General features: G+C 37.9%; 1 protein-coding gene across 2 annotated transcripts in view; it reads left to right on the top strand.

Annotated features, from left to right (window-relative positions):
• The window catches only part of LOC145984913 (growth hormone-inducible transmembrane protein-like), a 68,654-nt gene that overhangs the window by 748 nt on the left and 51,945 nt on the right, over positions 1-15,961 (top strand). For both annotated transcript variants that reach the window (XM_083118303.1, XM_083118302.1), the window contains exon 2: positions 12,733-12,950. In XM_083118303.1, the coding sequence (XP_082974429.1) occupies positions 12,749-12,950 (202 nt within the window). In that variant the 5' untranslated portion in view covers positions 12,733-12,748. The remainder of the gene's footprint in view (positions 1-12,732; positions 12,951-15,961) is intronic.

Genomic DNA, 15,961 nt, shown 5'->3' with positions numbered 1-15,961 from the left:
ACAAATTTTAATTATCGTAGAATTTTGGAAATCATTGTGATCAAAAAAACGTGAATACACGTTAAAAAATGATCCGCGAAGCAGATAGGTAAGTAGAAATGTCAAAAATTGACGAAACTCGGAAGTTATAGGTGTCCAAAGGATAGTAAACATTTACCCAACGAACAGTAAATATCGTAGAAGCGTGGGAATGAATGTAGAAGTAAATCTGAACCTTAGTAGAATGCATTTAGGGACTTTATTTTAATGCTAAGGGAACCGAACCTTACCTGCTTAACCTAACCACGATAGCATATATTGAACAAAATATTATTAAGTGATCGCTAAAACTCTGCAGTATGTGTTAGCAGACATAAATCGAAATCGATCCATGTAAAAATTGCATTCATAGCATGATGAAATCGCAATAAAACAAAAGGAACTTGGGCTGTTTTATGTAATATAAAACTGGGGTAACAGTATGGGGCATGAGTTTACAATACCGGACCACTCTCCAATTTCTATAAAATTTCGGTGTCCTGGTGACTTATCCAGGGTGGCGACAGACCTGGAAAACCTGGAAAACCGGGAAAAGTCAGGGAATTTGAGGTGTCAAAAAAAGTCAGGGAAATGTCAGGGAATTTCATCTTCATTAACTTTTTTTTTTTTATTATTTATTTATTTAAAGATATCGTTATGGAACTCTGCACGGGAACAGGAAATCTTGTTCATAAGTTTCGGCCTCAAATTTTAGGCCCCTTTTACTCGCAACACAACCACGGCACCAGAAACCAGTGATGGCAGGAGGAGAGAGAGAGAGAGAGAGAGAAATTTCTCTCGCCCGGGCTTCTCGGCGGGAATTTTAAATTCAAACACTCTTTCGAGGAAAATTGTTATAACTCTGGCACTATTGGAGCAATCTACTTCGGATAACTTTTGTTTTGCAGCTAAAACATCAGCGCATGCAATCGTGTACAATTCAGAACACTGGACCGAGGTGTGGGGGGCGACCCCCGAATTTCAATGGAAAAAAACATAAAAAACTGGAGTTTGTACCCTCTTCTCCCACTATTTTGGGGAGAAGGTACGAACTTTAGTATTCTTTTCAAAGAATGGACATTTCTCAAGAGAATGAAACATGTTTCATGTTCTTGGGTGCCATACAAGTTTAATAATTAGCCAAAATGTGATTTTTTTCTTTGCGAAAAATAGGTAATTTGTATTTTTGGAGGACAATTGTTATAACTCGGACAGTATGGGAGCAATCTACTTCGGATAAGTTTTGTTTTGCAGCTAAGACATCAAAGCATGCAGCCGTGTACAATTTCGAACGCCGGACCTAGGAAGAGGGGCTTTGGGCACGACCCCCAAATTTCAATGGAAAAAACTTAAAAATCTTGAGTTTGCCCCTTCTTCCCCTGCTATTTTGGAGAAAGGGTGCGAAGTTTAGTATTTTTTCAAATAATGGACATTTCTCAAGAGAACTTAACATGTTTCATGTTCTTGGGTTCCATACAAGTTCAATAATAAGCCAAAATGTGATTATTTTTTTTTTTTACGAAAAATAGGTAATTTGCATTTTTGGAGGTAAATTGTTATAACTCCGGCACATATGACAGCAGTCTACTTCGGATGAGTTTTGTTTTGCATCTAGAACATCCGAGCATGCAACCGTGTACAATCAGAACGCCGGACAGAGGAAGGGGGGCTTGGGCCACGATCCCCCGAAACGTAAAAATCTGGAGTTTGCCCCTCTTCTCCCGCTATTTTGGGGAGAAGGCGCAAAATTAGGTATTCTCTTCAAAGAATGGACGTTTCCAAAGAGAATGAAACATGTTTCATGTTATTGGGTGCCATACAAGTTGAATAATAAGCCAAAATGTGAAACACTGTTTTTTACGAAAAATAGGTAATTTGCATATTTGGAGGACAATTGTTATAACTGTGGCACTATGGGAGCAATCTACTTCGGATAAGTTTTGTTTTGCAGCTAGAACACATCAAAGCATGCAACCGTGTACAATTCAGAAAGCCGAACCGAGGAAGGGGGTTTGGGGGGTGCAACCCATGAATTTCAATGAAAAAACCATAACAATCTGGAGTTTACCCCCTCTTCTCCCGCTATTTGGGAAGAAGGCGCGATCTTTAGTATTCTTTTTAAAGAATGGACATTTCTCAAGAGAATGAAACATGTTCCATGTTCTTGGGTGCCATACAAGTTGAATAATGAGGCAAAATGTGATTATTTTTTTTACGAAAAATAGGTAATTTTTTTTGGAGGAAAACTGTTATAACTCGGACACTATGAGAGCAATCTACTTCGGATAAGTTTTGTTTTGCAGCTAGAACACCATAGCATGCAACGGTGTTCAATTCAGAATGCCAAATTAAGAAAAGGGGGTTTGGGGGCACGACCACCGAATTTCAATGAAAAAACATAAAAATCTGGAGTTGGCCCCCTCTTCTCCTGCCATTTTGGGGAGAAAGCGCAAACCTTGTATTCTCTTCAAAAAATGGACGTTCCCAAAGAGATTGAATCATGTTTCATGTTCCTGGGTGCCATACAAGTTGAATAATGAGCCAAAATGTGAATCTCTGTTCGGATATGTGGCATGGATATGTTGCAGAGAGGGGGGAGGTTGGTCATCAACATGAATTTCCCAGGCTTGCTCCAGACCTGTGTCAGAGTTTCCAACCAAACATAAGAGTATGAAGGTCGAAAAAGCACATTCATTTCGTATCAGCACCATGATACCATATGGTATCATCGGGGGAGTAAAGGTTAAGCCTCTAAATATTACGTGGAAAATGCATTGAATTATATTTTTTTCTTGTCCGTATGGGAGTAGTAAGTGGACTTGTCAACAGATGGAGTGGGGTAAGAGCGGGTGGCGCCGTCCGATAGTTGTCGGACGTCGTAGTAAGGCATTTTGTTGGGCAAGCTGAAGGAACATGGAAACAAATAGGTTCCATTGATACACAAGATTTTTGTCGAATATCGCCACCCGACAAAGTATGTCACTTCAACATGCGACAGAAATTGCATGGACTGCAACATCCAACAAAAATCACATGCATAAACAAGAAGAGCTGCTGGAATTTTATTACTCTTCTGGCTCACTTCACCTTATTTAATGTAGCAGTGCTTACGAAGGTTTTATTTCATCATCCTGACGTATTACTGGTTTCGCACAAGTTAACATACGTTTACAATGACATTGCACTATTCTTATATATCAAGAAGAATCCAACCAAATGGGATATAGATTGAATACTATCACGAAAAAATAAAACATAAATCTGCATTGGTGAACGTTATAAAAATTGGCAAGTGCATGCTCCCAACCTCAAATTTACTGCAACACTAGTATTGCAATTAAATGAACACCACTCTCTGTCCTGTCTGTTTAAACTCGTGAGAGATGGTCATTAATCTCTCACTCAGTAAGGTTAATGCCCAATATTATGAAATAAAATACTAATAATAAATATGTAAATATTTTAATATCATATTTACTCGAATCATTCAATCATAAAAGCAAATCACTTTCTTCAAGAATTGACTTTTCTCTGCCAGCCCTGCTTAATTTTCACTTTTCATCTACTGATTTATACGAGAGGTGGCCAGAAGGTAATTTCCGATTAGTAGGGATATTGATTTCTCGCAAAAGCCAAAACCGTGAAAAATTGATATTGCTGCGAAGTTATGTTTAGGAATGTGCAGTGATGTCTGGACACATTTTTTGCCCGTTCGAAATGTCGAAATAATGCGAATTGGCGTTTTTAGCGATTTTTGTTTTTAAAAATGTCCTAAAGCAATGAAAAATTTAATGAAATCCAACATTCTTGTCTTTTCTAGGCTATGTTTGTGTACATAGAACGTGCAAGTTTTCCAACATTTTATTCAAGAGTAAACTATAATGCTTGTTATACATGGAATAATTCCGACAGCCACATTAAATCATGCATTTCCAACTTTTATTAAAACCATTTGCTTCACAGAGCAAAGTGGCAGGGTTTTAACAGGAGATCTAGTGCATATCTACCATCACACGGGAACCACATCTTCGTATTTGTCGCATGAGATATGTTTCGAATTATCAAGCTAAGTGCGCACCATCGGCATTTGTCGAGCGAGTAATAATGGAGCTCAGTCGTTAGGGTATCTGACTACTATGCGAGAGACCCCATGGTCGATCCCCTGCGGGGGAGAACCAGGATGTTTTCCACCTATTCAAACTGCTCCGGCACCCACCCAGCATAAAAAAAACTGGTACCTTGAGGAAACTTTGAGGGATAAAGGGTGCCAGGAGCATGGTGCTGATCAAATCACCCCCACCTTCAGCCGTGATCAAGAAAGTGTGGGACCCTTACTCCACACCCCTATTTACCTTCATGGATAAGTGCAGGGGAGCACTTTACTTTTATTTCCTCAAAAATCTGTTCCGACATATCAAACTGTCACGAAAATACGTAGACCATGTGACCTACAATTTAAAATAATAGTTTAAAAGCACAATGGAGTATTAAGTTTCGGTATATTTTGGAGAAAAAATGTTCTAAAACAAAAAACGCAAATTTTGGGAAACGTAACAATAACAAGTCAAAAAATGATAATGCCAATTTTTGGTGCCATAATATATCGGTATCTGTCACGTGAGATTGATTGATTTTAATTGTGTCGCCACTTATGGTCATTATGCATGCACCCTTCAGTATATACGGGGAAAATTCCATTATCTAAAATCCCTAACTTAAAATTAAAAAAAGGGGTATGGAGAATAACTTTCCCAAAATATCTTTCAAGATATCAAACTCTCACTAAGAGGCGTAAGCCATGTGTCTTACAATTTGAAACAGTAGTTTAAAAACACCATGAAGGTACAATTTTAGATATTTTCCAGAAAATGCGCTAAAATGAAAGTGTGTATTTTGGGAAAAATAACACCGTATAGTAAAAAATAAAAAAATAAGAAAATACACCAATTTGAAAGAAAATAACAAAATATCAAGGTCCCTACCGATTAGGCATAAACAAAACAAGAATATCAGTTGTAATTTATTGCATTAGTAACAGTGAGACCTAACCTAATTTTCGGCATAATCACCACCGTTGTTCTAGCATTTGTCGTAGCATGGCACTAAATTTTGTATGCCCATGGTATATGTGTCTGACAGCAAAGACTGGAACTATCTCTACCTCAGTGTAGCTGTCAAATCCTTGCCCTGCCAGAAACCTCTTCAGTTAAACAAAGAGATGAAAGCTGGGTACATTCAAGGCCAGGGCTGTACAGGGAGTGGTCCAAGATCTCTCACCTGAAGTGATGCAAAGGGCCCATGTGTACTGAGCTGTATGGGGTTGTGCACATTTGATTGGCCTTCCGTGAATTGTCTGCACCATCGTCTGACCATACTATCACTCACGACGTCCGGTCTGCACAACTCACACGATTGCTCTGTGCCAAATTCTGAGTGTGCAATGTAGGCTACATCGCAGTCGGTGGGAGACTGTATGAGAGCTGCAATCTTTAACTTAGTACTGTACTAAAACGTCTGCATTGCAAATGTACCAGATTACAGCTACATGCCACTTCTTCCTGCCTGCATGTTTGTGTGTCGCTCTCCGACCCCTAGTGCTGCGTATAGGCACCATTGGAGCTTTTTTCAGGATTCCCCTCGTATATGAACTTTCAGAAGCTTTTATTATTAGAGTGTTCCTGTTTTAATGTGTGGTTAGCTAAATCAGGTACCTATACAATGCAATTATATAAATTCTTTGCGTAAAATTTCTAATACCTACATAACCTTTTTGTCAGCATTAATGGTATAACTGCATGTTGTCAGTTTCACAGTACTTCACTTGGATATACTGTACTGAAGCAGAAATCCCATTGATAATGTAAGGAAATATGACACTTTATTTTGTTCGATTCAATTGTTTCACTTATATGCAAGAGTTAAGTTGTTTGCTTTACAGAGAAGAGAGGAGTAGCTTTATGCATTGAAAAATGAGTCCGCACTCATGGTTCTTGCAAGCAGAGGGTTCCAAACCTCTGTGGAAATATCAACATATAATACCGAGAATGTATAAGGAGACTGATAAATTACATTTTTTTTTCTTAATCAATCACTCTTCACTCTTATCTCATTTAGTCGTAACTTTAAAAATAATCAAGTATTTTATTTTAAACTTAACTGCGTATGACAACATTCCCTAATCCTTCCGTAGCTTGTGAATTGTAATAATTTTCCAAATTCACTATTTTGCAGTTTGAATTCAAATCATAGAGAATAGAGAAATTAAGTCAATTTCATAGAAGATAATATTGGTACTTAACAAAACCATACGTGGATCTGTATGAGTTTATTATTTCCATTTGCAAAAACATCTATTTAGTTTAGATTGTAATTGTCAGGGAAAAATGTAAATTTTGTCCTGGAAAACCTGGAAAAGTCAGGGAATTTCATTTCTGCTTGTTTGTAGCCACCCTGTTATCTGTAGTTCATATTTGGCGGCAACTCGTTAAAATTGTACATTTACGTGTAGGGCTTGTAAAATAACCTTGGGATTTACCACGGTCAATGTCAATACACATCAATTCGGAACCATCTTTCTGTCACAATTCGTTAATGGTCTTCCTTTACGCACAATAATCTTGCTACCTTGAATATTGACGTCAGACGAGGAATGCCTACGAGGTTAGGTTCCATTAGCATAAATACAAAGAAAAGTTAAGGTACTATTATCGTATGGGTGAAACACCTACGAATCATATATTTCGGACTTCTTTACATTGCTAACGTGTTGCGGAACATTTCTTAAGGCGAAATAATGCATTTCTAACTAAGATAATGTTTATTTTCTCTATTTACGAGTACTTACTGTTACTTGTTGTTTCGAATCTGTAACACATTATGGCCGTCATAGCATACAGGTTTAGGGGGCGTTCTGAGAGTGTTTTGTCGATTTATGCAGTGGTGCAACCTCGTTCACCGGAAAATATCTACTTTCGTGCCCCTATTTGAAATTATGCTAGTACGTCGTATTTACGTGTAGAACTTGTAAAATAACCTTGCGATTTACCACGTTCATTGTCCGTACACAGCAATTCGGAACCATCTTTCTTTCGCAATTCGTTAATGCTCTTCCTTTATGCACAACACTCTTGCAACCTTGAATATTGACGTCAGACGAGGAATGCCTACGTGGTTAGGTTAGGCCTGTTAGGTTAGGTTCCATTAGCATAAATACAAAGAAAAAAATAATATTTTCGCTAAGAGACGCGTTACCTTTGTATTGCCTAACATGAAAAAGGTCTCTCCTGTGACGTCAGAACACAATGTTGCTAGAGTGTTGTGCGATAAGTGACACCCATTCGGGTCGGAACCATCTTTCTTTCGAAATTTGTTAATGCTCTTCCTTTACGCACAACCATCTTGCAACCTTGAATATTGACGTCAGACGAGGAAAGCCTACGTGGTTAGGTTAGGCCTGTTGGGTTAGGTTCCATTAGCATTGATACAAAGAAAAATTATTATTTTCGGTAAGAGACGCGTTAGCTTGTATTGCCTAACATGAAAAATATTTTTCCTGTGACGTCAGAACACAATTTTGCTACAGTGTTGTGCGATAAGTGACACCCATTCGGGTTGGAACCATCTTTCTTTCGTAATTCGTTAATTCTCTTCCTTTACGCACAACAATCTTGCAACCTTGAATATTGACGTAAGACGAGGAATGCCTACGTGGTTAGGTTAGGCCTGTTGGGTTAGGTTCCATTAGCATTGATACAAAGAAAAATTATTATTTTCGCTAAGAGACGCGTTAGCTTGTATTGCCTAACATGAAAAAGATCTTTCCTGTGACGTCGGAACCATCTTTCTTTCGTAATTCGTTAATTCTCTTCCTTTACGCACAACAATCTTGCAACCTTGAATATTGACGTCAGACGAGGAATGCCTACGTGGTTAGGTTAGGCCTGTTAGGTTAGGTTCCATTAGCATAAATACAAAGAAAAATTGTAAAAACAGATCTCTCCTGTGACGTCCGAACACAATGTTGCTACAATGTTGTGTGATAAGTGACACCCATTCGGGGAAAAATGGCTTGTTCCGAACTCAACAGGTGGTTCTAGTGAAAACACGGCGAGGCTGAAACACTGGCTACGGGGTTGCATCGTCTTAAGACACGGAACATTGCACTCTCATGCAAAAAGCAAATGGCGGGAGCAGAAACAGCGTGTCGGACAGAGATTTTCGCAGAAAACAAAACGCATTCACATTAAAATGGATCAAATCTACATTCAGGAACTTCCAAAACGCTCAAGAAAATGTTTTCCGTAAGTACTTTCTCCTGTAAATTTGAAGGAAATTTGAAGGAATCCGTTTTACCCATACGATAATGTTACCAAAGTTAATATTTTGGCTAAGAGAACTATACCTTGTCTTGCCTAACATGAAAAAGCTCTCTCCTGTGACGTCAGAACTCTATGTTGCTAAAGTGTTGTGCGATACGTGACACCCATTTGAGGAAAATGGCGTGTTCCGTGGAGCTATTGTTCTTATGGTAGGGTTACGTTACGTTAAGAAAACATAGTTTATTTCATTTTTTATACTTGACCGCCAATTATTACATGCAGATTTGTGATTAGGAGTTCACAATTAGTAAGTAGACGAAATTTCATAGAAATTTGAGAGTGGTCCGGTATTGTAAACTCGTTCCCAGTATGGTATATGAAAATACATGTCACTTGTTTACATGTTATGCATAGCGGAACATTTTTGTACGTGGGATTTTTCACTGAAAAAAGCGTAATTTTGCACATTACACGCATTTATTGTTTGTGGCTAATTCACTTCCATTGCACAGAATATGGCAGGCAAATCTTGACTCACGTTGTCTTATCGTCAGCTGATGTGCAGTGTTTCCAAACTTATTAACCAAAAAATGGCACTCAAACTATTCACATAAGGTTTTTAAGCGAAAATTGATCCACAAACCATTCACGGAAGGTTAGGTTAGGCAAACAGAAAATTAAATTGGGAAAAAAGAAACGCTCACACATCATCTTGTAAAACTACCGCTTGGTTGCAACACTAAGAGGGGGTTACATAATCGAACGCACGGAACATTTGATTCATGTAGTCAAAGGTAATGGTGGCAAGAGCTATCGTGCATTGGAGATACATTAGTGTCGAAAAATACATGATTTACCGGCTGAATAAGTTGAACGAAGGGAGAAAACACTTCCAAAAGTCTACAGAAACTCATTTCCGTAAGTAGTTTCTCCTGTAAATTTGAAGAAATGTGTTTTCACTATACCATACTGTTACCTAAAAGTGGTTCCAGCGAGCTGTATTGGATCTGAAATATGCCCCATGTAAGTTAAAACCTGCAATTTCGGAGTACTTTCTCTGCTTTTTGTTAGTAAAAACTTTGTATGCACACTAAAATAGCGACAGAACACGTCGAAAATAACTATCAATACCAAGCCTAACCATCCTAACTTAACTACGTAAAATTATAGCTGCTGTTGTGGAAAGTCATTTTGGGTGCTATACTTGCAAGAAGCCTTCGGGCTGTTCTGCAATAAGGCAAAGTAACACGCTAAGGCAACACATGTACTTTTCTTCACAATAACACTTTTCTGCAAGCAAAAATCAGGTGTTTTACCTACTGTACCCCCTCGAGAATTACATAGATTTTTTTCTTAATTGACAGATTTCAATGCTTTACGTTATGTAAAAGTGGTTTGAGCGTTAGGAAAGCACAAATAATGGTTATGCACACTAAAATAGTGAAAGAATATGTCGAAAATAACTTATCAGTACCAAACCTAACTACGTTAATTTATAGCTGCTGTTGTGGAAAGTCATTTTGGGTGCTATATTCACTTGTGCAAGCCTTCGGGCTGTTGTTCTACACAGTAAAGCAACACGCTAAGGTAACAAGACTTACTTTACTTCACAATAAAACAATTTCAGATCTCGAGTTGCAAGAAAGACGAGTGCAGTGCTGCTGAGTCCCAGACAAGGCAAGAAGAGGCATCATGAAATCAGAGGGGAAAGATTTGCTGCTGTTGTTCAGAATACGATACCAATTTTATTTTGTATGTAATCGTGATACGAAAGCACACACATTAAAAAGATGCTGGTAGGTGAGGTATGCTGTGTTCCATAATAAAAACAGAACAGCAGTTCCTTCAGTGAGAGTTTTCAGTTGCTACTCATCGGCCATGAAGAACAGAAAGAGGAAAAGTTATATGCTTGACCAGAAAGTAAAAGTTATGTGTGAAGTTGACACTAATCGACATAAAATTATTAACCCTTCGTGGGTTGCATGAGAAAAATTATGTCGATGGTCACTCATGGTGCCAAGAGACCGGGTTTTGAAAATATGCTAAATTAATGATCTAAAATGCAAAATCTGCAATTATTACGATTAGATCTTATTCTATATAAGTTTAAAAATTGTATAAAATTATAAAAAAGGCACGGAATGGCAGACTGGATTTTCAGTAAAAACTAGGTACGCCTATAGTCGTGCATGGCCTCAGACAGCAAGGGGCTTCAAGGAACCCCCCAGCAGCTCTGAAATCTTACTAACACTGAAAACAAAATCATGATGTAAAAGAGGAAGGTTAGAAACTCAGGTAGACAGAGGTAGGGTGTTGACAAAACAATCATTAATAAATAACAATGTTGAAACCACACACTCGGAACTAGAAACTGTGAGCAAGCAACACAGGATTAAAGTGGCTGGTTGGTTGGTTCATTTGGTTTTAAGTCCATTTTATGCACAATAAGGCTAATTGGGACTGGACCTACAGTTTAAAGTGGGATCCGAACCACTATGTGCCTCCATTGAGTATCGAACCGGGGAGCCCCTGGGATTAAAGTGGCAAATGTAATGTACTTAAGAATCAAACTTCTAGATTCGTTAATTTACCACTATATGACAGAAATATCTGTATTGTACTCCGATCATTACTGGTTTTGTGGTATTGTATTAATCAATTGCTGGCCAGCTACAAAGGTAAAGAGTTAATTAATATGTTTTCATGTGCGTATTTTTATGTTATTGCATGCATTTATATGTACTTGTTTGATTATTCGTTTGCAGTATATTAGATTCCCCTGTTCTTAGCTTCCCAGATGGGAAAGCTGTCCTTCAAAAAGACCGTTGCTGTGGAAATTTCCAGTGCTAAGGGGTGAATGTCTCCCACCCCGACTATAAAAAGTGCCAGTTGTCTTAACAAGAAATCAGCTTTTTACCACTTTCACGACGGCGAGAAAACTTTCCTCTAGAGTTTAGTCTACTTATGGTGGCTAGACTGAATGAGGGAGAAAGCATTGAGCTAAGGAAACTTCTTCGAAAGTTTAGTCCACTTCTGGTGGCTAGACTGATAATAGAAAGACAACCCCTGTTTGAAATCCCCAAGTTCCTCCATTAGTAAAGATTTGCATTTCTAAGATATTGCCGAGTTCCATCATAATGTTTAGCGGGGTGAAGAAGGATGCTTTGATATTTAGAGCTCCTGCGACTTAAGATAAGACTTTGAAATGTCATGTGAAAGAAAACCCACCCCCTCCCCCTTTCTCTAATATGCAAATTAGCTATTTTTAGCCAAAATCCGGGATTGTACATATTGTGTTATATTTCAGCCTGTATGAGAACTAGGGACTTGAAAGAAGTTTCACTTTGTTGCAAAATGTCTATTCTTTGAAAACAATGCAAAAGTTTGCACCCTTTTATCCAAAATAACTGGAGAACAGGGGGCGAATGCCAGATTTGTTTTTTTATTATTGAAATTTGGGTACTTGGCCCCTCCCAACCCCGTTTTTCTCACTTGGGCTTTCTGAATTGTATACGGTCGCGTGCTCCGATGTTTTTGCATTCAAACAAAAGTTATCCGAAGTAGATTGCTCAAATAGTCTCCGAGATATACTAATTAATTCTCTAATATGCAAATTTGCCATTTTTGCCAAAATGCAGTATTGTACATATTGCATCATATTTCAGCCTGTATGAGGACTTGAGATTTGAAAGAAGTTTCACTTTGTTGCAAAAGGTCTATTCTTTGAAAACAATGCAAAAGTTTGCACCCTTTTTCCAAAATAACTGGAGAAGAGGGGCTGAATGCCAGATTTTTTTTTCATTGAAATTTGGAAACATGGCCCCTCCCAACTCCATTTTTCTCACTTGGGCTTTCTGAATTGTACAGGGTCGCATGCTACAATGTTTTTGCTTTCAAACAAAAGTTATCCATAGTAGATTGCTCATAGTCTCAGAGAAATAAAATTTTTCTGAATTAAGTGTAAAAATTTAAAAATCGCACGCAAAGTCCGCTGCGAGAGAGGGGTTACTTTCGAAAACTGGCTCGGCTGTTTAAAGGTTAAAGCAAAACACTGGTTACTTGATATGGTATGTGTTAAAGTTTATATAAATACCTGAACTACTTTACATTGTTTCAATTACTAAGTATCAGTAAGAGTATTGATATTGGGTAGAAATGGTATCAGCTCACCCCTAATAATTCACACAAATAACATGAAAAGTTCAATTTTTTCAGATTAAAGTTTTTAAAAATGAGTGAATTTTTTTCATAATTTAATCACTCATTACATATTTTCAACCCTGATCTTTACAATCTTAAAATTATTAACAGTTATTAATCAATACTGTTGGCAGGTATTTGTGATGTGCATTGCTGTATATCGGATCCTGTTAATATTATTATTTTTTACTTTCAGTTGAAAATCTGCAATCATGTTAGCAGCAAGGCTGTGCCAGGTAGCTCTGGCTCCTGCAACCAGGATTTCTGTATCCAGGTCATTTCTCTATGCAAAACCACAACCAATCAGAACACAGATTAATCGATACTTTGCAGAGGATTCTCGAGAAACGATTACAAGACTCCGAAGGCGACGTACCTTGAAGGAAACTGCAATGGCACCAGCTGGAGAGACAGGTAATAATTATGATTAATTGAGTTGCTGTTTTAAGTCCACTTTATGCACAGTTATGCTAACTGGGACTGAACCTAACAGTTTAAAGTGGGATCCGAACCACTATGTGCCTCCACCAGATATCAAACCCGCTACCCCTAGTAATAGTGATATGTAGCAGGGTGAGCCTAAATGCGCCCACTCCAGTTTTCCTCACATGTATTTTTCAGAAAAAATGTATATTTATTGCTGTAAATACTTGTGAGGTTCTACGATTGTCAAGAATGTGAGAAAACTTGCAAAGAAAAATCTTATAAGAGCTTATAATACTAAAACAATTAATGTAGTGCAAGTCACGGTGGTTTTTTCAGGGTATTTTTATCAATTCATACAGTCGGACCCTGTGGCCGAGTGGTTAGAACATCGTGCTGCGATGCCAGGGGTCTCTGCTTCGAATCCCACTCGGCCTTAGTTGTTTGTGAATGTCCATTCATCAATTTCATCACTCATCCCCATCTTTGCAAATTAGCCAAGAGGCACAAAACGCGAAGTAAAATAAACTAAATCAATCAATTCATACTAGTAATGGATTTTTAACAGAAATAATAACATATATGCAAGATACAAAAAAAAAATATCTAAAATTTTTAGATAAAACATTTGCATTGATTGATGCAGTATGTGAAAAGATTGTCTTGAGCTATCGATAAACTCACCTGGTTGATAGCCCGAGAGAATCTTTTCATCGTCGCCAGGAAAGCTTGAAGACTTAATTCTCATGCAGTATAGTTAAACAAAGCTTATAATTTTGAAATGTAGAACTTCAGTTATCAGTCACTTCCTTATGTGGAAGAAGCCATAGTGGCACATCGTTGTTTCACATGTGAGATATTTATTGTATCAATTGATATTAATTTTTTGCATTTATAAAAGATAGGGTGAATTGAGTACATTGAAATGGTAGTAGAATAAAGTTAATTGTAGCCAAATTTAAATTAGAACACTTTCTAAATGATTTTTTCATTTCTCAAAATATTCGTTGGCTGTTCAAAAATAAAGACCGGACTTATACAATACAAATTTTATTATCACAATTACAACACTACACGTACTGGTCCCCTTCAAAGTACTCCCCCATGCTTGCAATGCAGTGCTTCCATCGTTTCTACCAATGTTCTGATGCTTATTGGAAAGCATTTTTGGTGATAGCTCTCATCTGTGTTGTCGCATTCTGCTGAATTTTGTCTACACTTGCAAAATGACATTATTTCAAGGTTTCTTTCAACTAGGGAAACAGAAAAATGTCTGTAATGGTCAAGTCTGTAGAGTAAGGTGGGCAGAGCACAACGGTTATCACATCAGTAGTCAAAAAGTGGCCGATAAGCAGTGATGTGTGACTTGGTGCATTGTCATTGTGCAACTACAACTCTTGTTTTTCCACAGTTGGCCCTTTTCTGTGCACAGCATCCCTCAAAATTATGTGACATGACCCGATCCTGATGTCAACTTCCTCAGCAGACAGTCAAGCGACGATTTGCATAAATAATGGATCGAACAGCAACAATGTGTTCATCGTTTGTTGACATCGAAGGTCTTCCCGACCTTGAATCTTCCTCGATCAATGTTCTGCCCTCTTTGAATAGCTGAAACCACTCATGACACTGCAATTGACTCATACAGTCCCTCCCAAAGGCATGCTGAAGCATTTGCGAAAGTTTCACTTGGAGATTTCCCCCCAGTTTAAAGCCAAATTTCACCCAAACATGCTGCTCTGGCTGGTCCTTCATCTACATTGCTGTGAAGCGAATGCGTCGAGAGGTTATTGCACGTGTTTACTTTGATAGCTCTAACCGCGCTACTGGTGAGCATAACCTGATGCAGCAAGCAACAGTGTGTTTCTGAAGGTTGCCGCTAGGGAATGCCACCTGCCGGAACTCACTACGAACAATGGTTCGCGTGCTGACAAGAGTCCAGTCTTTTTATGAACAGACCATGTAGTACATTTGCAAATGTTTTTCATGTTCTGTTTTCTTTCCAATACGATGCACCGTGATGATGCCCCCTCCCTCCATTCGATTCCCATGGAAGCTTCATTGATTGAACATAATGTGTAATGTGTTACTTGCCTGTGCAGGATAAATGTTAATTTTGTCTGGTTTGTAGCTCTATACCCATGTAAGTCATGCACTCTCATAATCTACCACAATTTCATTTTTTTTTAAGTGTGTGGGGTTACTCAAGTAGAATTTTAGGGCATCACTTAAGCTATACTTTAGCAATATATTTTTTTTTAAATATAGTTTGAGGAGGATGGGGGGGGGGGGGGTTCACCAACATTCTGACCATGGGAACTGTAATTTTAATGGCAGCCAGATATTTGGGACGAAATTATCCAAGACAATTAAATATGGTAAGCTTGATGAATTGACATGGTTTATATACGGAGGAGATATTTATGTTTGAAACATCCAGAAAGACAATGGGAAAGCGCAACTGTGGTAAACTGTGAACAATCTGTATTGAAGCATATTTAAAAGTCATCTATCTTGTGTTGTATAGTATTTTTGGGTTATTTAATAACCTCTGGTGGCATATAAGGAAATGAAATAAATGTGACAAGATATGTTTGTAGCTGTAGCAGAATTAATTCCAACATAGACACAACAGTGCATTTGCAAAATAATTTGTTTCATAAATGAAAGTACAGAATGGAATATTCACTAATATTTACTAAACATGTGCTGCATATTGGGAATCCTGGCAAGGTGAAGAAGCAACTGATCACTAGAAAACATACTTAAATTTGAGTATTGTTGCAGGGGAAGAGGATAGCAAACCTGATTGATAATATTAAAAGTCTCACTAAAAAAAGTTACATTATAACCACTGACACTATTCAAGTGGTTTGTTATTATGTTTATTCTCACCTGTAATAAGGTGCTCATATGGAATACCGTTGTGTACTGCCAGAAAGAAAAGCATTGATTACACAGGCCTGCAAACTAAAATTTTTGTTTTTAGGCATAAGGGTAAA

Source organism: Lepisma saccharinum, chromosome 3 (assembly GCF_977018435.1).
Source record: "Lepisma saccharinum chromosome 3, izLepSacc3.1, whole genome shotgun sequence".
Lineage (NCBI taxonomy): Eukaryota > Metazoa > Arthropoda > Insecta > Zygentoma > Lepismatidae > Lepisma > Lepisma saccharinum.
This window is presented reverse-complemented; position numbering and strand designations above follow the sequence as displayed.